This window comes from Anser brachyrhynchus (genome assembly GCF_964034855.1).
Source record: "Anser brachyrhynchus genome assembly, chromosome: 1".
Classification (NCBI taxonomy): Eukaryota; Metazoa; Chordata; class Aves; order Anseriformes; family Anatidae; genus Anser; species Anser brachyrhynchus.
In genome coordinates this window covers 192,595,033-192,621,141 of record NC_137694.1, presented here as the reverse complement: position 1 = coordinate 192,621,141, position 26,109 = coordinate 192,595,033, and the positions used below count along the sequence as shown (strand labels likewise).

Sequence of the window (26,109 nt, the reverse complement as noted above, 5' to 3'; positions counted from 1 at the left end):
CCCCTGCTCGCTGCGGGCGCGGAGCAGGCTCGGGGAGGGGGGCTCCGGGGGCTGCTGCGGGGGGGTCCGGGGGTGTGGGGGGGCTGCCGGCAGCAGGTGTAGGGCGGCGAGCACCGGCAGCGGGGGCTGCTTGGGGCCGGCACCCCCGGGGCCCCGCCGCCGTCCCCTGTCCCCCCCCGCCTCGGGAGGAGGCCGCCAGCTGCTGCCCCCCTCCGCGGTGACCGCGTTATTCGAGGCGTCCGTGGTTAAAAATGGCTCGCCAGCCGCAGTTGTAGGGAGCTGAGGATGCCGAGGGGCAGCTCCCCCAGCCCTGCAGCGCTTGGGCTTTAAATAGATTTTTTTTGCCCCAATCCCTTTGCCCCCCCCCCCCCCAAGGGAGCACCCCGGCGCTAACTCCTCGCCCAGGAGGGGGATGCTCGCCAAAGCCGTGGGATGCGACGGGGCTCCGGGGCTTCTTGGGGAGCGGGGAGGGCTTTTTGTAGCGTTGTGTTTGTCGGGAGGTCACCGGCTAGCAGCTGCTATTTGGGTTTCGGTGATGGCAAAGCCTTGCGATTCCCCTGGGAAGCTCCTGCATCCCAACGCGGGAGCTGCCCGGGGGAGAGGGAGCCAACTTGGTCGCCTCCGAGCTTGCGAGGGGAAACCTGCCGGGGGGGGGGGGGGAACGAGGCAGAGGGAAGTTTTCCTCCGGGAAAATAAGGAGGACAAAGAGAAGCCCGGGGGGGGCTGCAAGGAAACTCTGCTCGGGGCTCTGCCCGGTGGGAATCCCCCTCCCCGCACACACACGCACACACCTCTGGAGAGACATCAGATAAGAGTAATTCTTTTGTGATGCTATGTTGGATGCGTGCCGATTGCATACAATAAACCGAGCCATATTGTGTGTCTATACTCGCCCGGCTCTGGGAGCCCTGGCATTTCGCAATTCCTGCAGCAGCAGCAAGATGTCCATCTCGGAGGGAAAAGCTCCCCGGGGGAGCACAGCTCGGTGTCACCCCCCCGGGAACGCGGTCGTAGGTGATCAAAGCCTTATCTCTGCTAGGTGACAAAAGACGTTTTTATTTATTTATTTATTTATTTATTTTGATGCAGTCTCCTTTCGTCTAGGGCATTTGCCACACAGTGGAGTCATTGTAAATTCAGGAACTCTGTAACAGCGGAGAGGCGTGCCTCTGTGCGTCAGCACAAGTACTGCATGCACAGCATTAAAAAAAAAATAGGAGCATGCAGGGAAAAAAAAAAAAAAAAGGGCTCGTCAGCAGGTGACCTCCGCTCCCCGGGACCTGCTGCTGCAAGGACCCGCTGCGTTCATCAGCTGCAGGGGCTGAGCAGCCGCCTGCCCTCCTGCTTCCCCCATTGCCCTGCATGGCTCTGGGGGGGGCTTCAGTACCGGGGGGGGACGACCCTGCAGCCCCCCCTTTTGCCCCCCAGTCCACTGCTGGATGCGGGAGGACAGGCTGCTTCTGTCCCCCAAACCCCTACAAAGCTCTTGGGCCCTTGGGAGAAATGGGGGGCAGGTTGTAGGGGGGCAGTTTTTTTAGGGTGGGGGAGAAGCACCCCTCACCCAGTCTCTGGCCTGGTCCCAGTGGAGGGGGTGTGGTGGCAGCAGTAAGGAGAGGCTGTGGTGCCCCCTAAAAGGGGGTGCACTGGGGTTGGGGGCTCACTGTGACAGCCTAAGCGTCAAGCAGGGCCCTGCTGCCCCTGGGGGAACTGTGGCCGTCTACGGCCCGGCCTCCCCATGGGCATCCTGTGTGGCAGCGGTGACAGCTGTGACAGGGGGGAAGCGTCGCGGCTGGGGGGCTCTGCTCCAGCTGAGCACCCAAATTAGGGTCGGGGGGGGGGGCAGGGAAGCCCCCACTCTGCTCCCAGCTCCGCTTATTATCACCCTGGCCCCATTTGCACTTCACTGAACAGAGGGCAGCGTGGCCTTGCCTCTGCGGCCTCCCTTCCCCACGCTGGGCACCTCGCTGCTGCCTCTGGGAACCCTGCAGAGGCTGGCAGAGGTCCTTGCTTGCCACACTCCTTGTCGTAGATGGGGCTTGGGATGCTAAGTGGAAGCTACGCCGCTTCAATCCGGCAGCACAAAAGGGGCCTATATATAGCAAGAGACAAAAATGTGCAAAGGGCGGAACAAACCACAAAGGTCCGTCGTTGGGAAGATGCTCATTGCTTAGAGCCCAGGCAAATGCATCCTGTAGCTCTGTGCAACGCCAGAGCTCAACGGGACAAAAGTGACAATTTCATGTGTTGTAAGTGACCCATGGCAGGACCGGCCCTACACGGTCAGAGGGTGGTGTCCCGCTGGTGTCCGTCCGGGTCCTGAGTTGGGGCATGCAGCAGAAGAGGCTGATGGCGATATGCAAGGAATAATTTTCCCCCAAACTTTCTTCCTAACCTCTTTGTGGAGGAGCGGGTCTTTGCCTTGAAGTGGTTTCATTAAAGAAAATGTCCAGTGCCTGACAAGACAATACTCAGGGTCCATGTACAGAGATGTATTTCCTCTCTCTTTCTCTTCTCTCCCACATTTTTAGCTATAAATAGGGACCTAGCTTTTAAAGGTTGGGTCTGTCCTGATTTTCATTTGGTCCAGCCTCATTTTGAAAGGAATATCTATTTTAATATCTGGTTCAGATCCTATGGACTGTTGGTGCATTACAGAAACGATAAAGCGAAAAGATTCACAGGAGTGTTGGGCCAAATCATGCAATCCTTAAACTGTCAAAACTTTTGTATGACTGCATGGTTGTCCCCAGATATTCTCTTGAAGCCTTAACAGCATGGCATGTAAAACTTGCTGTGAATAGGCTGCTGAATATTTTAAATGAATAAGTCCCTATTCTGATCTCAAATGTGTGGATGCTTTTTGCCAAGGACCTTAAATTTGTCTTGTGCACTTACAATGGGATGTGACAGTGCTGTTCTTGTTCTTTTGACTCACTAAGCAGCATGCACACAAATATTTGAAACAAGGACAGCAATTAAAGTCTACATTGATATTGATGTGAAAGATGCCAGACTCACTGACTTAGCTGCAGTGTGGTATAATATACACTTCACGTAAGACTTAACTTCAGTTAAAATTGCTTGGTAATATGTATCAAGTAATATGATAGTTTGGTAAAAGCTTTACAGAAAAAGCCTTAGTAAGAAATCTGGATGTATTGCATGTCCGGATATAATGGGAATGATTAAATTGTTTCAATGGATCGATTGTATCTGAGATACTACACATACCAGATAAACAGCACACTGCCACTTTTTATTACTTCAAAAAAATCCATAATTACTAGATATTTCCTCCCCGTATTTTAGGATTAGTGCATATGTAAAGAATAATTTAAGATGCCCAGGCCTTAAAACAGGGTTATCAAAACAATAAGACTATGGTGTTTGTAGTACTGAATAATATATAAGGTAATGATCAATAGTCCCTTACAGGGAATACATTTCATCTTTACATTAGCTTAGCTATAAATTTTCCCTATTGGCTTCAACTTGTGCTTTGTTAGATTTATGTGATCCAAGCCTGTTATTGATTAGTGCCCAACTATTTTGTGGGAGATGCCAAATTAATTGTTCAAAAAATCCATGAAAGTGCTTTTTTATTGGCCACGTGAGGCTCAACACATACTATACTGTTATTTTATTGTTTCATGCAAATACAATTCCCAATAAGCTTTTAAAATAGTTACATGGTGCGGTTAGACATGAAAATTCACAGAATATATGGAAAGTGCTACTCTGTGCCTTATTTTGTGGCTCAGAGAATAGCATTGTGCAGCAGTGTGCTTCTGAACATTGCTGGATAACTCCTGTGAGATCTCTACATGAAAACTCCAGAATAGGAAGCAATTTCCACGTGTTCCACAAGAAATCTAGCTTTTTGTGAGGTTTGGCTGGTAGCATCCTCACCGAGGAGGCAAGCAGCTTTCAGGGAAGGCTGCCAACAAAACCCCAGACCTCAGAAGCAGAGGAGCTGGTGTTTGAGTTGGTGCTCGCTCCACTGTACACAGGGATGCTGAACCTGGGAGCTTTGCAGGAGTGCTTCTCTGCAAAATATTCCAATCTGCGGCAAGCTTGCTATTGTGTGTACAGGAAGATGCAATCAATTATATGCTATCACTTAGCTCTAGAATATTTTAATTTTCAATTTTGAGATAAGTAAAAAAATATCATAGTAGATGCTTAATATCTAGACAAATCAGTGTGAGCCTCTGAACTGTATTTCAGATTTCCATTTCTCAAGCTTCTGGAAGATGACAATGTGAGTAAATCTTTTCACGTATTCTTGATTCGTTGATGCCTGGAAGTAGATATTTTGGTGCCATGTGTAACTTTATTACTTTATTTTCATCTCACAATACTGGTTCAAGTGTGTTTTTTTTTATTTTTTTTTTTTAATTTTACTTTGCAAGACAGATTTCATAGGTTCTTTAATAATGGTAATTTTGACTATCTGAAAACTTGACTTTTTTTTTTTTTTCTGTTTGAATGCATGGGTGTTGTGCAAATTGGAAGACTGACAAGTGCAATATGGCTGAGCTTCAGGTTTGTTTAGAAACGGTGAGAAAGATTGAGAATAATGTTTAATTTGATACCTTAATGCTGTCTGCAGTGCATCACTCTAGCAGAGACTTAAAGAACCTAACCGTTCAAGGATCGTATTTTAAGGTGTGTTCATTTGTTCCTCATCTTCCTCCAAACAACTCTGAAAATGGAAAGCACACCTCTGACACCAGCTGCTTGCCACTCAGGGATCAGTCACATCTGGGAAAGATCTTCCAGTGGAAACAACATCTACACCTTTTGCTTTTTCCTGTATTTTCTAGGTATACTGGAGTTTATCAGTATAGCAGTGGGCCTGGTCAGCATTCGAGGAGTAGACAGTGGACTCTACCTTGGAATGAACGAGAAAGGGGAACTCTACGGCTCGGTAAGTCCTCGGTTGTGCTGGGCAGTTTAAATCCTTATGTTTTGTGGTAAAAATACTTGGTGGCTCCTGCAAGGCTCTGTTGTGTACACGCACAGCTTCTGCTTGAGATATCTTGCAGTCTAATGAGAAACCAGACTCTGCAGGTGGTGTGCAAGTAAGGGAGAGGAAAAGGTGACAAAATCTGGAAGGCGTGATAATGTGGGCTGATGACAACGTAGGTATGAACAGTGGAGACTGCTGGCCACTGCAGACTGAAGGATGTACTATAGAAGAATTTGCAAAACTGTTGTTTCAGTCGAGGCTTAAACGAGACAAAGTTGTTGCTTTTTGTGTGTAGGCAGAGATCATGCTAGGAGTTGACAAAAGCAAGTCGAGGGTGAGGCAAAGGGTGGCATGTGTGGATGAGAAAATGAGAAATAAGAGTGGGTAAAAGTTATAAAGAGTAAAGGAATGAGGGCAAGAGGCTTGGTGGTCTTGTCCTGAAAGTTCAGCTGGTGCTCCCTGCAGGGTAGCAGCAGGAATGAGTAACTGGCTTGGGAAGGAGTAAAACTTGGTTTTTCTTGGAGTTAGAATGGCCACCCAGCCTACGTGGAGCTAATGGGTGATCGTCCTTGGCAGCATGGGCTGTTTTGCTGCAGAGGAGTTTGTGTGTGTGTGTACACATGTGCGTGTGTGTGAAATGTCTGTTCCTTGGAGCAATTCGGACGTCTGGTGTACACAGGGGCTCACATGTGGGGTAGATCACAGGCAGAAGGCAACTGAAGTTGAGTAAGTAACTCCTCAAAGAGTAGAAGGCAACCATTTCTAGCAGTCAAGCATCAACCTCCACAACTGACAAGGAGCAGAGGAGCAGTCATATCAGGGGAAGAGGGTGGTAGGTCTGGAGGGAAGGCAAATGTGTGAAATGCAAGGAGGCTGTGTATGCACAGGGGTTCTTTGGGGGCATCAAGGAGAGGATGGTCAAATGGCCATTGGGCAGGGCCTGATAGCATAAACATTGCATGGAGAGACACTCAGAAAGGAGTTGGACTAATTGTGTGGCCTTGGGTGTAGCTGAAGACCCCTGTTGCACAGGGGAGTAATGGTAACTGGGAAAAGGAGGAACTGATTGGGACAATGGTGAGAGCAGGAGGAACATGAGGTGAGCAGATGGTGATAGGCAGATGGATGGAAACAGGAGTGAGAGGCCAGCTTCCCGATGTACAATGCATAGAGGAGTGTGAGGAAGACCAGGAAGGTCCAGCAGAAGTGTTTTCACAAAAGTATCCAGGTTGACTGATCCCTTTCTGGTAAAACCTTGTGTGAGAGATGGAAGGTGACTATCTTCCGAGCAAAGAGTAAGTTAGAAGGGGAAGCCAGTCCATATCATGAAAGTGTATGTGGGAGGTAGAAGAGGTGGTAGAATGAAGGGCTAGGCTGGGATGGAGAACGTGTGGATGAGGAGGGAAAGGGGAGATGCAGACATGGTGGGAACCAGTGAGTGGAAAAAGTGAAAGGAAAAGAATTTGGAATAAATGGCAATATGGGAGAGGAAAAGGTTGCAAGCGTGAAGGGAAAGAAAGAAAAGGAATGGATGCAAAGGCAGATGTAAACAAATTGCTTGGGAAGAGTGGATAAGTTGGCATAAATCATGGGTCCTGTGCAGCTTATCGATGGCATAAAGAGGTAGCCACGTCATGAGTACTTGCATAGTTCAGGCAGGCAGCAAAAAGGCAGAAGAGCAAGAGTAGTAGGAACCAGTAATGTTGAAAATCACCAATAAGAGTAATTATTTAAACAGATAAACTTAGTCAGTGAATCAGTTAAGTTACTCTGCACTTCAGATGTCCAGAAAAAGAAGGAAATTTGGAAATGACTCAGGTTATTGATAGGGTTTAAATGCATAGACTTTGGAAAGCAAACATTACATTGCTTTTCAGTGTAATTTATATTTCGTGTTTGCAGTATGTTTGACTGCTGGAGTGAATTACTCAAAACTTTTTTTTTTTTTCCCCCTTAAGGAATATGCACAAGAAATTCTTTGTAAATTACTAAGCTCATTGTGTTAATGAAATAGTTGTTCCGTGAACAGCAGTGTTCGTGGAGCCTGCTTTGCAAAGTGTTTGTGTCTCACAGTCCCAAACATAAGTCTCCTTATCTTTTCTCCCTGCAGTAACACAAATTCTCAAGTCTTTTGTGTGTCTTGCACTTAGAAAGAGATGGTGTCAGCTGTCCATGACCACTGGATGGTCGGTTTGAAGAGATTGCATAGCTCACCACTCCCAGGTGGGACGTGCAAATGATTTCTCTTCTTTACCCGATCCCTGATTAGTTGCAAAACTGATAGGGACTTAATTTTCTTGAAGATCTTTGCCTCTTAATTGAAACTGGTTGAAAAGCTGAGGTGGGACTGACAGGCAGGCAGACGGATGGACAGTGTAATTGGATAACCTCTTTTCCCTAATAAATGAGGCTAAAAATATGAAGCCATTTATAAAGGAGAACTGGCAATCTATAGGGCCAGAATGCAAAGTTCAGGTTAAAATCTGATGGATGATATGGCTCATTGTCAGCCTCCAGAGATGGCACATGCTGAAGAGTGATGGTAATTGAATTACATTACTTCCAATGAAATATAACCTCTAATGGCTACTCAGTGTGATGATGCTTTAAAGCCTTGTCAACACTAGCAATCCTAGTGCCTATATTTCAGCAACTGTCAGCTCTGGTAGAAACACTGAGATAAGCAGGCCTCTGAGCAGTTTTTCGTGTAGAAATGGCTGGACATTTTTAAGTGACAGCATTTTGCTTTTGGTTTTGGTGAAAAAAAAAGGGCAGTTAACTGAAAATGAAGTTCTCTGGTGGGAATAAATGCTACAGTTTGAGCCAGAAGAAAGTAACATACAGGACAGGACTTGCTTTCCAGTGGTAGAGAAGATCAGTTCTGCTGAAATGAGCGTCTGATATGTGACAGACTGAGGTTCAAAGTTTTCACCCGAATTACGCAGGGGGGTCACCCAAGTTGGACTGCTCTGTAGCACCAGCAAGTTCCCCATGCACTGCCTGTGCTGGGCGGTGGGTGCCTTTCTCTTGGTTTCTTCACAAAAGGGCACAAATAGCATCAGCTTTGCCATGGAGCAAGTACAGTTGTGAGGCTGTGAACGTGTTCTCTAAGGTGGGAAAACTGTTTCCCTCTCACAACTGAATAGCAACGTAAGAAATTCCTGGTCCTGCTCTACTTCAGCATTGTGGATATACACAGGTGTGTTTCTGCAGGCATTCAGCACCACAGCACTTGGCAGTGCAGGAATAGGTGCCTGGTGTCTGTGACAGTATCAAATTTATATTCAGATTTCTTTTTAAAAAAAGAAATATATATATATATATATCAGGTGTGAATCAAATTAGTTCCCTGAAAGACATGTCCTTCTATATATGTATTTGAAACATTTGGCACAAGAGGATTTTTCCCAGCATATTTGTGGTGCCGCTGGAGATTGGACATATGGTGAAGCAGAGCAGCCAGGATGGGTGATTGCTGCCAATTTTCATGAAAGGCAACAGTAAAGGCAGCTTCAGCATATCTTGATCCAGACATGATGCTCTTGTCTTTCTGAAAATGCTGCTTTCCCCGTAAATCTGAATTAGCTACCCAACAAATGCTCTTCCCAACTTGCCACCTTTACAGGGGGCAGTTCTCTTGCATCTTCTGTTTCAAAAAGTTCATCGACTGTTGTGCTGCTCTCAGGACCATGCACATGGGGTGCCTGTTCCCAAGGTCCTCCCCACCCCATGGACTGAGTTAGGCAAAGCTGAAGGTACATGTGCGTGGTATGAGGAAGCCGGTGGTGGCTAGGTAGTGGTGACTTGGAACTGATTAGTGACTGCAGCTTTCCCTTCTCTGTCTAGCTCTTTTCCTGGTCTCCATTTACCTTGCCTTCCCCTTGCAGCCTGCAGCCATGACTCATCATGTTTCACAACAGCTTCCATGTTCCTCATTGGAGAGGAGGAAAAATCCAAACTCCAGATAGGATCCGAAGTGTGTTAACACAAGACATGAAGACCTTTTTCCTTCCCAAGTGCCAAACAGGTCTAGCCAACACCTCTGGCAAGAGTGTCAACAAATGTATTGTAGCTGTGCTCCTTGGTGCCCTGTGGGGAAGATTTTTCCGCTCAGACCCATGATGTTCATGTCTTCATGGGCTGTCCCCAAGCTCACACTGTCCCATACCTCTGCCCTTGGGAGCTGGTGCCCCCATGGCAGGCAGTGATGAGCACCCATGGCATGGGGTTCCCATCATTCTCACCCCACACTGTCCTCACATGGCAGGAGCATGGGACGCCCTCAACCCAGATACCCTAGGAGAGAGATCTCCTGGGGTCTCCTGCAGTGGAGAACTGCGCTGCATCTCACTGCTGGCATCCCTGCCCCACCAGTTCCCCATGGTCACAGAGCTGCCCCTCTCCTCTTCTCCACACATACTGGTGTCTCCATTGCTCCTTGTGTCCTTGGAACGTGGCAAGAGGCAGCACAGGCTGGATGGTCCGGAGGAAAAGTGGGAATGGGAAGATCTGGAGCACCTACAAGTAGGGCAGCTGTGCAGTGGGGAGGAGGAAGAATGGAAGAAGGAGGTGAGGTTGTTGAAGATGGCTGGGAGTACTTGGAAGGAGAGGGGAAGGTAGAGAGAGACTTCAACTTGCCCATGGAGCAACTGGGAGAGAGCTGAGGAGCCCACATTTGGGGCTGGGGAGCAAGGCTCCTCACCTCTGAGATTCAGACTTAGAGGGTGCGTGTGGCACAGCGAGACTTAGGGTTGCTTATATCAGGGTAACACATTGCTGTCCTTCAGAACTGAAATCTTGTTTGTCCTGATGTTTTCAGGACACTGAACCTGCCTTTTGCTCCTAAAACTATTAGGCAGAAGGTGGAGGAGGGGAGAGAGAGCGCTGCCCTTGAAGAAACATGTTTTCCTAGTAAGTATGCAGGGAGGTGACGATACGCCTCTTTATTGTCCCAGCAGCTGCACCTGCAGGGCTTTGTGCCTTTGTTTGGGTCCCTACAGAGCTGGAAGGACTCTGCAGCTACAGAGATGGGTGAGCAGAAGCTTTTGAGGAAAAAGGGACACATTTTTGTAGTTTACTGAAAATGACTTGGTGTAGGTGTTGCTGCACTCTAAAAATACCTTTTATGTTTCCATGCAAACAAGGGAAGGGAATTGTTCAGCCCTTCAAATGACAGGGCAAGGTGCACGGAAACAACACGAAGAAATAAACAGGTTGCAGGTGCATGTTGGGAGCAGCCGCACATGGTCAGTGCAGGTATCTAAGAATAAGATAGATAATAAAATTACTTTGCAGAGTCATTCACACTTTCCTGTTAATGTTAAACACCTCTCATCTAAAGGGATTCCATAGGCTTCCGATTTATTTATTTATTCTTTTTATAACCTGGATTATCTGCCCATCAGTGTGCATGCAGGCACCTGAGCCTGAAGTGAGCCTGGGAGGGAGAATGAAATGTAGGTTCCCCGAGTGAAGGTGCAGACTTCCAGGTTAAGAGTGGACAAAGCCCATCAGGGATAATTGCTCCAATAGTCTCTTAAACACCCTTCTGCTTGTGTGTAAAATAAAGTGCCTTCTGCTGCATGATGCGGATGTCGGAGGCAGAGGGCAGCTCCTGGGGCAGCCGAACTGTGGGGAGAGCTTTGGCTTTTGGCATGAGCAGAACTGCTCAGAAAGACGTGGCAGCCCCTGATGAGATAGCTGGTGGTGTTGGTTACCAGCAACAGTGACTTGTGTTTAAGCAGGAGAGTTGTAAGAAGCAGGTCTATATGTGATCTGAGGGAGCAGACTTTGAGATTTGAAGAGGATGGGTTCATAAAGGCGCTTACGGGCCTGGATGGGAAGGAAACTCAAAACTTGTCAGAAGTTCTGCAGAAACAGTATCCAAGAAAGGCTAAAGCTGCAGGGAGGGTTTTGGGGTCTAACAGGCCTTGGGCAGAGGGTCTGCAAGGAATAGAAGAAAGGCAAGCTGCAGAAAAGCATGGAGCTTGGAGAGAGGCACAGGGACAGAAACTGCTGTGATGACGCTGAGTGAAGCTGGAAAAGTGTTAGGCAAAAAGTTTTAAGCTATATAAATGAAATGGGAACAGGAGTCTTTACAAACCCTGTATTACATACATAAATGTATGTAATACATATGTATATAATATATGATGTATAACTTATAGAGGATCTAATATAATAACCTGTGTGCTCAGGGTGAAGTGCAGAAGCAGGCTAGGCTGGCTGCTGCCGTACAATATACTGCTTGGGCTAGCGAATGTCTCTGATAGATGTCTTGGACTGGTAACACAAGGCTGGAGGATTCGCTGTCACTTGATGAACCAACGAAGTGGGGGCAGCAGACACCACTGCTAAAAGAAGTGGCTGTCTCCCCCTGAACCACTCCTTCCCTCCCTTTTGCTGGTGTGAGCCTTTCTGTTGCCGCGTGGTGAACTGAAGCAGGGAACTGGAAATCAGGCTGGCCACGCAGGAGGGTTGTGTTCAGCCACAGTGGCTCCCCTTCCCGTTTGCGTATGGCCATAAGACCTCGTACAAAGGTGGGAGCAAAGCTGGCCAGGGGAGGGGTTGCTTATTTCAGGGGCAATGCAGGTGTCTACCAGCCTTGAGTGTATGTGAACCTCTGGCTGCCTGGTTTGTGTTTGGCTGGGGCAGGACCTAGGAAGCTGCAGGGCTCTCGGTTTGGCCTAGGTTTTGCCCAGGGCATGGGAGGACACAACTGAATGAAAGAAGAGAGGAGGGCCTGTGAGATGGGTCTACTGAAGTTGGAAAAATAGTTTTAGGCAAGTTACCTTTATTTTTATTTTTATTTTTATTTTTATTTTTATTTTTATTTTTATTTTTATTTTTATTTTTATTTTTATTTTTATTTTTATTTTTATTTTTATTTTTATTTTTATTTTTATTTTTATTTTTATTTTTATTTTTATTTTTATTTTTATTTATTTTTATTTTTATTTTTATTTTTATTTTTATTTTTATTTTTATTCTTTTCCATTGGAATTTCTTCTTCTATAAGTAGGAAATAAGGTTGCTCTAATCTGCAGGGCTGTGTTATGACCCAGCAGAAGAGAGTATTTGCTACAGTGGGTTAAATGGGGGTTAGTGGAAGACTTGTGTGATAGATGACGAAAGAACTGAAGAGAAGACAGCAGTGGGGAGTGTTGAAAGGTATTAGGCTGGAGTGAAGCTATTACTGGAGTTTTTATGGGTTGGTCCTTGGGCTGGTTTTATGCCCTGTTTTTATTAGGGACATTAAACATCTTGTCATAAAAAAGTAGTTGTGTGTTATTGAAATTTGCAGATGTTGCAAAGTCGGGCTGTATTTTCAGCCCAGAAATCTGCCTCATGGAAGGGACTCTGTGACCTGAAGTGCACAAAATGTGATCTCGCACACTTGGGGCTCAGGGAGAGCTGTCAGTGCTTCTGGTAACAACTGGTCTAAATGCAAAGTGGGCTTTTGGTCACTTGTGTTAAAGAAGATGAATTGAAACTGAAACAGGTGCAAAAGCGGGTGATACGGGGGATGAAAATGCTATTAAGTGGTAGAGTCTAAAGATCTTGGCTTATTTAGCCTGCAGAATGAAAACTGAGAGGATACACTCTTGGTCTCTGTAAATAAGTTGAGGTTTCATGCCAGAGAGAGAAAAAAGTCCTTGAAATAAAGGACAAGGATGAATTGGTTTGAATGGGTCATAAGAAAAGCCTAGGCTGGATAATGAGGGAGTTTCAGGTCAGGAGGAAGTGAGACTTTGAGCTAGCAAAGAATGTTTGCAGGGAGGTGGGAGGGGAAGCCTCAGCTGCTTTCTCCAAACACTGTACGGTAGGAAACAGGCTTGTTTCTGTGGATGCTTTCTTCATTGGGATTGCAGGTCTGAGGAAAGCCCTGAAACTTGAGTTACCTAGGAAAATTTGTCTACAACCTCCTCTTCTTCACCTTTACAGATAGCATCCCTGAATTTGGATGGGCAGGCTTGCCAAATGCTGGGTGCTGTTAAATGGTGACCCTCAGAGGTACCACCATTAGGGATGAAAGCAGAAACTGCAACCCAGCCAGTACAATGATAGCAAGGTGTGAAGGACCCCATGGGAAGAAAGATCTTTTGAAATGTGAGTACTGGTGTAGGAAAAAAATGATAGGTGAATCTGTACACTTAACACAGGGAATCTGGGAAAGCTGTGTGTGAAACTGCAGCTACTGTGGTTTTATTAGAGTAAGAATGGAGTCTGTTTTTTAAATCAGACTTTTACAGATTCTAACACCTGTCACCAGAGAGGGACACCTTCTAATAGTGCCCTGTGGGAAAGGTGTTACACTTTTCCTCTGGTCTTTGATTTTCCTCAGAGGACTTCATAGTAGGTGCTTGCCAGGTCTGAGGTTAGTTTTGTGAGAGAGAAAACCTTCAGTGATCTCCTTACCTTGGTCTCCGTAGTTCCATGCTGGACTTGGATTATCACTACATGCCTGGGGCAGGAGAGTGTTAGAATATCTCTGGCGTATTTATATATAAATAAATAGAATTTGTTGGACACTATTTGTATGTATAGCTAAGCTTTGATAAAGAAAGATCTTGAACCTTAATTTAATGATCTTACTTGAACCTTACTTTAATGATTTGCTTTCCCCTAATTAAAGACGTATAGAATTTTGTATTCTTAAGAAATGGGAGATTAGAGGTGCTGCTTGAGGAGACAGCCAAGGTGATCCACCACCAGGCTGCAGAAAGCCACTTCCAGGAAGGGCAGCCCTGGTTCCCTGCCTCCCCTAAACAGTTCTGCGTCCCTCCTTGCTCAATACCAGCGCTAGCCAGACTTGTCAGGAGAATAATTCAGGGACCTACAGCCACAGAGGAAGGCTTGCCTTTTTTGCAGGGTTGCTTCTCTGCTGTTTTAGCTCCCTGAACTGGCTTGTTGCCTGTTTGGGCAGTTTGCTGGGGGGGGAATTGGCTGCAGTGCTGGGTTGAAGAGGGTTTGGGTGCCATGCTGTCGACACTGGACAGTCTTAGAGTGGAAGAACAACACCATAAACCTGAATCCTACCCAGCCAGCAAGCACTGGGCTTGTTCAGCTTGAATTTCTTCAGATTTGCTTCTCTGCAGTTGTATAGCTCCACAGTTACTGTCGCCCTGAATGTTTTTGGAGCCAGCCTTGTTAGCGATATGGGAGTGTGAAAAGGTTCTGTGCATTGAGGTGATCTGAGAATAGCATGTTGAAGTGACACACTAAAAGAGCATCATCAGCAGTGACATACTGAGATGTGCTTGGGGATTATTCGCTGCTTCAGATAAAGATCTGATGTGCTCTGTTTCTGACTCAGGAGCCAGTGGGATGTGAACGTGGCACTCTTTTCCACTTCACCATTCATCATTTTCAAAGGCAGAGTAGAAAATGTTTGCCCTGCAGGGACTTCATTAGGGATTTTGTCTAGGTTGGGATTGGCTTTGCAGTTTGAATGTGCTTGGGCTGATCTGGCAATGTGCAGCAATGAAGTTCATTTGTGTCGCATTCAGAAAGGCTAAGAAATAAAACTTGTTACAGTGTAAATCCTTTTTTTTTTTTTTTTCATTTTATAAAGCCCTTCGACTTCTTTTTCATTCCTTTTGTAATGGCAGACTTCTGCTGTTACTTTTGATCGAAAAATGAAGTTTTAAATCCATGCTCCATGACCGCTGACGAGGAAAAAACTTGGCTTCTGTTGTGGATGCCACATGCTTCTGAGGTCTGGCCCAGGCTGGGCATCTTTCATCTGCTCAACTTTACACTTCAACACAATTACGGAGGCACTGTAATTGTGACTCAGGAGAAATTTTGACTTGATTCTATTACAGTTGAAATGACACTGACTTTAATGGAAGCAGGATTGGACTGGTTCCTGTAAAACCACCTATTAATTTTATGGTTATGTCAGCAGACCCCAATCAAGATAAGAGCCCTACTGTATTCATCATTTTAAAAACCTAGATCTAGACAGGGTTCCTACCAGTAACTCTGTAATCTAAAGATAGTCTTTTAACATATAAACATTTATAGCCCTTGAATACCTAGGCAGATTTCTGGCCTGCTGATGCCTTCATTAGGACAGCGTCTAGTGTATAATTTGGACTCAGAACAGGAAGCTTAGTTGGGGAGATCTGAGGAAAATCCCTTGGGTCGGTTTAGAATATACAGATATGGGAAAACAATATTGTGAGCTTTAAACAAAATCATGAGGGTTTTTTTTTTTTTCCATCACACTTTAAAAACTGAATTCTTTGGAAGGTCCATGTGCTGGTACCCTGTAGACCAACTGTGTGGTCTTTGACCTCTTTATTCACCAATTCTCTTGAAGTTGGTACTATATATCTATTTTGGTTTTGGGCAGATTGACAACTTCTTTCATCAAAGCTGAAATTAACTGCATAGCTTAAGGTTGACCTATTAAAAGACAGGTTTCACTGATGTGTGTGTGTGTGTTGGGGGGGAGCAGGGCAGGTGGCCGAAGAGCCACTTGACTTGCCTAAGCATTTGCTGAAGGCCGGGTCAGCTGTGTCACTGGCAACCTAAATCAGGCCATAACAGCACCAAAGATACGTGGAAATCTCTGGGAATGTTTTTTTTTTTTTTTTTTTTTCCTACTCAGGAAGTGAAATACTACAAATTGTGTATCAGGACCCTTGACTTTATGGTGGGATTGCCTCTGGGAAAGGGAATGGGAGAAGCATCCAAAGAGGCATCTTTGGAGAGAAAGCTGATGAGAACTGCTGTGTAAAAGGGCAAATATGACATGCTTTCTTCAGCAGCTGCTCTTTGAAAGGCTGGCCTTCCCTTGTGTCCAGAAAAGGTGGGATATTAAAAGGTCTCATTTTAAAACAACTTCAGCTGAATATGCAATTAAATCCACTGGGTGAAATCTCAGAGTAACAGCCCTCTGCAGTGCCACCCACCAAAGCACTGCAGCTTTTAAAGCCTCGTTGGCAAATTTATTGTTTTCCAAGACCCCAGTGATGCATGGCACTTCAGAGAGGAGGACAGGATCTTTCCAAAATGCAATAGCCTGGGATGCTTTGTTGGTTTGATGACATTTAAAGTGCATCCAGATCAACCCCCCTTCCAGAATGACACTGTGGTCAGTGATGTCTCCGTCCTCCGAACTATCCCCTAGCTGATAGCTTTAAATAAAAACAATAACAAAATCTGGGGACAGGCTTTTGTTCATCAGTCCTTGACCAAATTGTCTTGCTGAAAGAATAAAACATGAAGTACTTCAATGGGATGAATTTTTATCACGGTGTATGCATCATAATTATTTGGTCCCCCAGGCAAAGTTTTTTTTGAAGGGCCTTGAGTGTTCTGCTTTTATGATGACACCTTGGAGCTGAGAGATCAGGTGCTTCTCTAATGATGGGTAAATCAGGTTTTGGGGGGTTCTTGCTGAGTGTAAAGGCTCAGGCAGATCAAGTACTTCTATCACCCATGCTGTGATGTCTTTCAGGGTGTGAGTTCAGCTGCTCCTACAGAAGCCATGCACTTTCTGCTCAAGGAGGGCTCTCTCTCCTTAACCTGGTGTTCTGTGCTTCCAGAACTGCAAAGGAAAAAAAAATACTGATGATACCCTTTGATGTTGTGCTTCATCTTAGTTCTACAAAGCATGATTTATTTAAAAATTCTACTCAGTGAAAAGCTTGACTAGTATTTCAGTTGCACAGGCTAAAGGGTGTGCGTCTAGCTGCAGGAGAGCAGACCTGGGCTGACATACATGTTGTCTTATGATGGAAGAGAATTTGTGGAGTGGGGAGCTGGGCTGGGTCAGGTTACAGCTTTCAGTAAATCTGAACGTGCCTGAAATGGCTCTTTTAGTGTCTTAAAATATTTGCTGTCTTTTTATCATTGCAAGCCTGATCCAAGTTCCATTTAAGCTGATGGGAACTTTTCTGCTGTCGTCTTTAAAAATTGGCTCAGGCCCCGTATCAGATTGCATACCACCTTGCTTTCTGATTCTTGGAAGGGTTCAGCCAAGCGTGATGAATTAGATGCTTAGATAACATTGATGACTGCAGTTCTTGATTGTGCCAGGGGAACCAAAAATAAAATAGAGGTCAGAAGTGTGAATAGTAAATGGCACGGTATGGGTCCGGTCCTGCTGTCGGGGAGGGAGGGGAACACACCTGCTTGTTTGCTGGGTTGTGAGAGGTTGACTTCTTCCTGAGGTTGTGCTGTTTCAATGTGGAGAGGGAAGCTCTCCAGCTCTCGGAGGAGAGGCGCTGTGACAGCGAGTGGGGCCCCAGGCCCTTCCCTGGCATTTTGTCCTGACCTCCCGCAGAAGGGCTAGCAGACCGCAGGTGTTAAGGTGGCAACAAGGCTTCCTCCAGTTCGCTTGGCTGGGCAGATTTAAAGCAAATCTTTGCAGACAGGAGCGTGGCTGCTGGTAGGCAGCCTATGCAGGCAGATGCGAGCTCTGGCACCGCGGGGCTGCTCTTCCTCTAATGGCTCCGTGTCCAGGGAGGGCGTGCGTGAAGCATGACAGCTGCTGCAAATGTGAAACCTCCAAGGAGCAGCTATCCCTGAAACCAAGAGCTGCGGATTCGGCAGTGGTGAAAATGGATGGGGGCCTAATTGGCATCTCTGGCTCTTGCAGCTCATGGCAAAAGAGCTCCCTGGCAAGCTGGGATAACGTAGTGCTGGATCCCTGTCTGCTCCGTCCAGGGGAGGTCTGTGATGGTGCAGAAGGCATGGGAGTGGGAGAAGGGGAAAAAGGGAAAAAGGGAGAAGTGATGAAGTCCCTGCTGTACTGACATCTCCTGAGATTTCATTGTTGATGCTAAAGCCTGCCTGCTTTGTTCAGGAAGCTCTGCTTTTCTGTTGCCTCCATCAGGATATGGAAGCACCACGGTTTCTGTGTCTGTGTAGCTGCTTTTTATAATACGACTTTGAAGGGGACCAGGTTCTGCCAGGTCTTACAAACTTTCTGTAAGAAAGATATTGCTCTTTAAGCACTCTCACAACTGCTTCATTGTAGCAGTATTCGAGTTTTTTTTTTTTTTTTTTTAAGTGGGGGTGTATGTATAATAAAAACCTTATACGAATGAATTAAAAATTTGGGAGGAGAAGCTGAGGAACACTCCATCTATGCCAAAGTACAAGGTGACCTCAGGAAGGGAAAATGCAATTGCCCAACTGTGGTTTTGCCATGACCACCTTGCCTAACTTCTCTTGTCTTGTAAAAAGTGCTGTGGAATATGAATTGCATGAGAATGGCAGCATGGATGCCTGGCTGTTTGCTAGGTCTCTCTTATGGCCCTGCAGGGTTTCCTGCCATCTCTTTAAGGGCTCATGGAGAAGCACTGATGCAAAAGCATAAAAAAGCCAACTAGTCCTTTTTGCAGACATTTTTTCCCCCCATATTCTGTCAAATTATTAAATAAACAACATTATGAAAAATACTGCTAAAAGAAACCATTCAGAGAAAGCTCTGTGACAGTCTCTAGGTCAGGTGTTCACTATGCAGTGCTTGCCTTGCAGGGCTCTCTGCTAATTTAGGAGGAAAAGCAGCACTGCCTAGACACTGGGATTTGGCTTCTGATCGTGGCGGGAGATTGTCCTTGCAGCCAGAGACTTCTCAGCTTAGCACGGGAGATCAGACAAAGCATTGGCCAAATGCTAAACTGCACCTTTATTTATGACCACTCTGGATGAGTGTTAATTATTAGCTGAAGATAGCGTGTTCTAGAGGCTGTTTGCATTATGGCGTGGGAAGGGCCAACCATATGTAAAATGCATGTGTTTGTAGGCAGAGGAGCAAAGAAAACCACTTCAGAGGCAACAGGGGATTTTTTTGCTTGCTTCTCCTCACCACATATGCAGTTTTTATTAATGTCATATAGCCATAATAAGGGATTTGCATGAACTTATTTAGGAGACAATATGTTGAAACGTGATTTTATTAAGACAGGGTGGATTAACACAGTGATAACATGCAGTAGATATGTCGGAAGTGCTGACTGCATCAGATACACTTCTCTTTAATAGTTGTTTGGTATTCCGGACTAGGCATTTTCTTGTGAAGTGTCTATATTGAATCAGTGTAGTTGTTTGCATAAGGTAAAACTATATGTGGCATAGAGTACTTGGCTAAACATGAAACCTTTTTGCTGTGGTAATAGGCATGATGGTCAGAAGAGGTTTCCTTTTGTCAAGTTACAAAATAAATTAGTTTTAGCCCTGCAAGGTTATTTTTTAAAGAAAATAATATTGATGAGTTTTATACAGGACTCTGTTCTGTGCTTTCATTTACGAAGCAGCACTAATGTCTTACCACCCTTTAAAGTCATGAAACCATCCTTTTGGCAGTGTTTTTCCTATTTCCAGTTATTTCCAGTTAGCTGTTTCACAGGGGTGCCTATTTTAAACACATTGGTAAAGTCTCCATTGTGGTGGCTGTAACTCTCTACTTTATTAATTTGTTATCTCACTCTTTAAGGGTCTACGTGCAAATAGGATGATATAATTATTTTGCTCCATAGTTAGCTGATAGAGAATAAAGGAAGGGAAAGGGTTTCTGGGCTTACTTGCACTGACCAGATGTTATCAGACTTCTGAATTAAATCCACCTTGGTTTGTTTGTCCTTCTGATTTGTGCATCTTTGAACAGTTCAATTATTCAAACATTTTGAGTTAAATAAAAGCTTAAAAACACAGGTAGAGTGTGTAAGTGTAGTAAAATGGGGATTGATCACTTTATGGTGGAATACTCTGTAAAGAGTCCTCATTGAAAACATGTGCTATGTGGTGCAACATCTGATTTATATAATTTTGAGGTCACCTCCTTATTTGGTCCCTGGATTGAATGATTTGCTCAGGGCAGGCAGCCTCCCCTTCCACAGGAATGCAGGTTACTTTCCACTACTGTTTCACTTGGGTATGTTTGGTATTTGTGTCAGCCTTCGACAGAAGTGTCTGGTGGCATCAAGCGTGGTGCAACGAAATATTGGCACTGGAAAAATGATAATCAGTTGATTCTAGAAGTATGGAAAACTGCTAAATTCAAGGTGTAAGTCTTACTTTTCGACTGTGTGTGTAGGGACTTTGTGAAAGTCACAGCCAGAAGGGGAAATGCAACCCCTTGCAGTCAGCAAGCACCATCTCCTCCCTGTGCCAGCAGAGGAGGCTTTCAGCAGGTTTCCCATCCTGAGCTGGTGAGGCAAGAAGGTGTGTGTTGGCAGGATGGACAAGCCTCACCCCAATATTATCCTAATTTCTGGCTTGAATAAAATGCACGTGTGTTCAACGCATGAGTGTAAAAGGGTGTTAAGTCATGTTGTGGTAGTACAGGTGAGTGTGCTAGTGACTTTCAGATCCTGTCTGTCTTGCTACTAGCAAAACCATCATCGTAAGGATCTCCCAGGGTATGGGAATGAAGGATATGCTGGGATTTTATTCCCCAGATTATTTCTGGGGCCTGATCCAAAGTCATTGGCATAGACTTCTTTCAGTGGTCGTTTGCTACAACCAGCATTTGTAGGTGTCCGAAAAGGGAACAGTTTAATGAATTTCCAAAGAAATTATTTCACTTCTTTGAAAGTGTGACTGTTAGTGTACCTACAAATCTGAGCCTGTGTCCTGATTGCCCTCTGAGGTTCATATTGAAGTATTTCCCTACTGTCTATACCTGAATTTCTTAGAATTTTAATAAAGGCCCAAAGAGATCTAGCTATAAGAGGATGAAAAGTAAAAACAGGTTGAACTTGTAAAATAAAGATTCAGCTTGTGAGCTTGAAATCCATTGAACTCAGCCAGCATGCGGTACAGTGCAAGCCCTTATTCAAGGTCTGCCAGCTAGGTGCACCACTGCACTGTCATAATTGATCAAACCTGCCAGATAAAGACAGCCTATTTTAAAATTTCTCCTTTAGGGCACGGGGAAGTACTGTTGGTGCAAAGATAGAAATTTATGATGATGCTAAAAAAAATGCAGATGAAGTGAATAATTAATGAATTCAAGACAAGACTGAAATATCCTCCTAAAATGTTGCTATTTTTAGTAGAGAGTGCTTCTGCAGTGCTTGTCATGTGATCCTATTGCCTTCTGAGAGCAGGAAAACAATTTGAATTAGTTTCTCTTTCCCCGGTGGACCTATAGACCCAGCATATAACATCTCTTAGCATCTGCTTTTGCATTAAAGCAAACAAAGTGATTTTAAACCTCATGCAAAATAAAATATTAATGAGAGCTGTACTTAAAGATGATCTTTATAGCAGCTGAATATTTTTTTTAATACTTTGAGGCTGTGCAAGGGGCTACTGCAATGTGCCTAACTTTCAGCTGCTGCAGATGTCTGCTGGCATTCGTTACTGCTGCTGTTTCTAGCTGTCAAAGCATACAGAGGCAATTATCAATAGCTGATTGCAGGATTTGGCCCATAGATGAGGAATTAATGTAAACAGATATGTTTTTCTTTTCCTTCTATAAACAGCATGGGGTGTTACTGGGTTTGAGCTACTTTGCAGAACCACAGAGGGGTGAGGTTGGAAGGCACCTCTGGAAGCCATCTGGTCCAACCCCTGCTCAAGCAGGGACACCTACAGCAGCTTCCCCAGGACCATGGTTGAAAATCTCCAAGGACAGAGACTCCACAACCTCTCTACCTCGCACAGTAAAAGTGTCATAGTCAGAAAATGACATAAATGATTGTATGCAGCAGCTCTGTGGACCTGCTCACATTTTGGTGCACTCTGCTCAGCTGAGCCTGCAGGGAGGGACATCTGGTGGTGGAACAGCTGGAGATGCTGGGAGGGATGGGGTGGCCATCTTCTCTTCTGCCACAGCCACCTGGATCCACACAGAGCTGCTGCCGTAGTGAATATGCAAGTGTTCGGTGTCCCCGCACCCAGCCCTGGAGGCAATGTCTCCTTCCTGAGGGGTGATGAGGTTCCCAACACCCATCAGAGAGAGTCAGGAACTGCTTACTTGCTGCCTTTCTAGCCTATCAGAGTTGTCACAGCTTAAATTCAGAAAAACAAAACAAAACAAAACAAAACATACCTCAATCCCAAACATTTAGGCATTGAGGAGGACCCTGGCTTTGTAGCCCAGTCCCCAGTTAGTAGGGGGAGCTCTGGCTGTTTGCTCTCCCCATGTGGGACAGTTCCTGGATGAATCCTACGAGGTATGTAGGGGCCCAAGCAGGACCCCAGGCCCCAGCCCTGGTGGGGTGCAGACCCCTCCCGGGGAGCATCATGCTTGCCTAGCAGCCAGCAAGGTGGTTTTTCACCCTGAGGACGTGGCGCTTCGGTGCCAGGGGCTCTCGTGGGTCAGTGGGTATTCCTCCCACGGGACCCACTCCACCCCAGTGGAAAAAACCCACTGGGCATGCAGTGAAAGCCAAGGTGTCTTGGCACTGTCAAGGAGAAAGCATTTCTGAGCAGGTCTTGAAGCAGCGGAAAACCTCTTTGCCAAAGCACGTTGCTTTGAGAAAAGTTTGAGAGCTGTGAGTCCTGAGCTGCAGAGGTGATCCCCAAAATACTTTCAGCTCCAGACTGAGTTGCAAGATTAGGTGATGGTAGGTTTTGTGAAGCTCCTGGATTAAGCCATGGATGGTGGTTTCCTCGGAGGAACTGGAGTTTGAGCTGTGGCTCCTTGGTTGTGCTCAGGTTGTGGGTGTAGGTGCCATAAAAGCTTTGCTGCACCTGGGCCTTGATCTCTGTTTTCCCTTCTCTGTGTATCTGCCTAAAAGGACTGTTTTAATTTCTGTAAAAACACATGCAGAGAATTCTGCATGGTGTGGAGTTTTGTATTAATGAGGCGATGATCCTCAACTGGAAGCTGGATTTGGTAGATATGAGTGCTATTTGAGTGACAATGCTAGTTACGTAAAAATATTAAATTATCAGTATATTTTTTGTGCCAGCTGATAAGACTATTCGCAGGCTTATTCTTCCCAGCTTTCCTTCAGCTTTCCCATGCTAGAAGCTAACACTTTTTTTTCCCCTGCTCAGTCACTTGTGTGAGCATTGCCCAATTAATTCAAAATGAATCAGGTTATCAGGTGGCTGGTTTTTAAGCCAATCCTGTCCATTTAGACCAAAAGGCTGTATGTGCAGGCTCAGTGAGGGGGTGAACTGGAAGGAACGGGAGTCCATGGCAGGGGAGCTGATGAAATGGTTGATGCCTTCAGTGGGTGTCTTCTGTAGGAGAAAACACACACAATGACAACCCTCGTAAAGCCCGGAGGGCTTTTCCTCGCCTAACTTGATCATCTCAGCACCTGTTTGAGGCTCTTGTGGGTTGTGGTTCTGCAGTACAAATAATAAACCAAATCATGGGTATTAAAATCTATCATTTGTAATGAATGAGATGCATTAAGTACTCCTTGTAACGAAAGGATATAAAGATTTTAAGACCCTAAATGATGTTACCACCCTGCAAAACAGTGACGGTTCCCTTTTATAATGTCTGTTCAAGTGCTTGCACTCATGATTCGAGCAATTGCTTATACAAGTCCAGTAATGTCTTGTGAGCTGCTTGGAAATGATCAGAAATTAAAACACCTGCTTTCATGTTTGTTAGTGCTGTCTTGATTTTGACAACAAAGCTTTTGGAGAATCATTTTTGCTTCACGTACAGTTATTCACCCTTGTGAATGCTTTATGAAATACCCAGAAATATGGCTTTATTTAGTTAAAATTGGGAATATTGCAAGGCTTTGTTCCGTGAAGTGAGCATTGAGGTACTGATTTTTAGCACTGAAATTAGCAATTCTTTTAAAAATAGATTATTTTTGTGTCTGGCTCCTCACCACTTTTTCTTTTCTTTTCATAGGAAAAATTAACCCAGGAGTGTGTATTCAGAGAGCAGTTTGAAGAAAACTGGTATAACACATATTCATCAAATCTATATAAACACGTGGACACTGGAAGACGATACTACGTTGCGTTAAATAAAGATGGGACTCCAAGAGAAGGGACTAGGACTAAACGGCATCAAAAATTTACACATTTTTTACCTAGACCAGTGGACCCTGAGAAAGTACCTGAACTATATAAGGATATTTTAAGCCAAAGTTGACAAAGACAATTCCTTCACTTGAGCCCTTAAAAAGTAACCACTATAAAGGTTTCATGCGGTGGGTTCTTATTGATTAGCTGTGTCATCACATCAGCTCCACTGTTGCCAAACTTTGTCGCATGCATAATGTATGATGGAGGCTTGGATGGAACATGCTGATTTTGTTCTGCACTTAAAGGTTTGTCCTCCTGGAGGAGAGCCTATGCCCACTCGCTTGATTTAGTACGAGAGGGGGAGCGCGAGAGAGTGAGTGAGAGCGAGCGCGAGAGGACGCGAGAGCGTGAATGGGAGTGAGAGAGAGGGGAGCCGAGGGAGGAGGAGAACGGCCTGATGCATGCTGGGGAATGGACACGCTTTTAAATTTTTGATCAGTTGTACTTCGTCATATATCAGCATAGCTGCCATACTTTGATTCATCGGGATTTTTGGCTGGTGGCCTGCTCAAGTGTACGCTGCATTTACAAAAGGCATGGAGGGTGCAGTCTTACTTAGACAAGAGACTTTTCAGTTAATCGCTCGCTGGGTCTCACCCCGCTGAGTTTAAAGCAAAGACCTCTTAGTAAAAAAAAAATAAAAAATAAAAAGTTAAATTTATTTATAGAAATTCCAAAGGCAACATTTTATTTATTTTATATATTTATTTATTATATAGAGTTTATTTTTAATGAAATATGTACAGGCCAGATAGGCATTTTGGAAGCTTTAGGCTCTGTAAGCATTAAAACGGCAAAGGCCACTATGAACCTGTGGTAAATTCATGCAAGTAAATATAAAGGTGCATGGATAAAAAGAAAAAAAAAAACAATAAAAAGGTAATAATAATAAATTCTAGTGACCCTCATGTACTAAAGGCGACAATCTCTTTTGTGCCTGTATTATTGTAAAAGTATGCACACCACTCATGACACTGAGTACTCACTCTTCTGACTGCTTGTTTCATAGCTTACCCCCAGAGGATTAAAAAGAAAACTGGGTCTTCAACTTTTTTTCTGTGTCTGTAATATTTCCTCTCTGATAAAGTGACTTATTACATCATTGTAAACTTCACGGCTGTGGAAAATATAGGGGTTGGAATATATTCTACTTGTTAAAACCTATTGCAGATTATACCAAAGCTAAATGATAAATATGCTTTTTTTTTTCTTTTCTTCCTAAAGCAGAATGCCAGAAACAACATAAGTAATATCAACAATTGTACTAATTTTAAGATTCCACAAATAGCACATAAAGGTTTCAGAGGGCAAGAACCAGGCTAACAGGATCACTCTTGTAAACATGTTTATTTGTGCACTTGACTATCTACTATGAAATTATACAAGTTCCATAGGGGTCATTGTAACATCTTTTATGGAAAATTGCTTTCAGTGTGACTGTCATAATACATGATATTAGCACCCTTCCTAAAGTAAAACTTGCAAAATGAAACTAATAAATCTATCAATAACGACAATGGGGGGAAAGTATTAGACTTGTTTTTTTTTTTTTTTTTCTTCTTCCTGAAGTATGTTCAAATATTCATGAACTGTAAGTGAGATGCAGTATGTAATATTTAAGGAACTGTAGCATTTTATGTTAAGCACACAAAAACGTCGATGAGCAATTATCATTTGGGAATTAACACATAGAAAGTCATTTTTCCCCCAGTATCGTGAAGGGGAAAAAAAAAGAGAGAAAAATCATGTAAAACCCATATGATAAATACATTTTGTAGCTGTTGCATCCCTTAGGGTTTGAACTTGGTGCCATTAAAATGAGCATAGCTTTTGCCATGGGGCCTGCAGGGCTTGTGATGCTGCCCTCAGAGGCATCGAGGCTGGGTGGAAATGTACTTTGGCATAGCCGGAATTGTAGCCTATTCGTAATTATATAATCCTGATTTGTTTTTGCTCTAATGCACACCTGTCCGTGTGATATAAACAGATATTATTTGAAATGTGGATCTGTTCTGGAATAACCCATGGCTTGGTGTCCTGAACGAGTGGGACCTTCCTGTGCTCTGCGGGAGGAGAGGCCACACCTCGACTGGGAGACACCTGCAACCTTCAATAAAACATGGCATTTTGTTATAACTGGTTTTGAGTGATAAAGACGTGTAAAT

At 44.6% G+C, this 26,109-nt stretch overlaps 1 protein-coding gene across 7 annotated transcripts in view; it reads left to right on the top strand.

Annotated features, from left to right (window-relative positions):
* The window catches only part of FGF9 (fibroblast growth factor 9), a 28,101-nt gene extending 2,642 nt beyond the window's left edge, over positions 1–25,459 (top strand). For 5 of the 7 annotated variants that reach the window (XM_080591341.1, XM_080591340.1, XM_080591339.1 and 2 more), the window contains 2 exons: positions 4,827–4,930; positions 23,766–25,459. In XM_080591341.1, the coding sequence (XP_080447467.1) occupies positions 4,827–4,930; positions 23,766–24,011 (350 nt within the window). In that variant the 3' untranslated portion in view covers positions 24,012–25,459. Of the gene's footprint in view, positions 1–50; positions 4,669–4,826; positions 4,931–23,765 lie in introns of those variants that run through there. The other 2 variants (XM_080591337.1, XM_080591336.1) reach the window with 2 other exon arrangements.
* Positions 25,460–26,109: the final 650 nt, after the last annotated feature.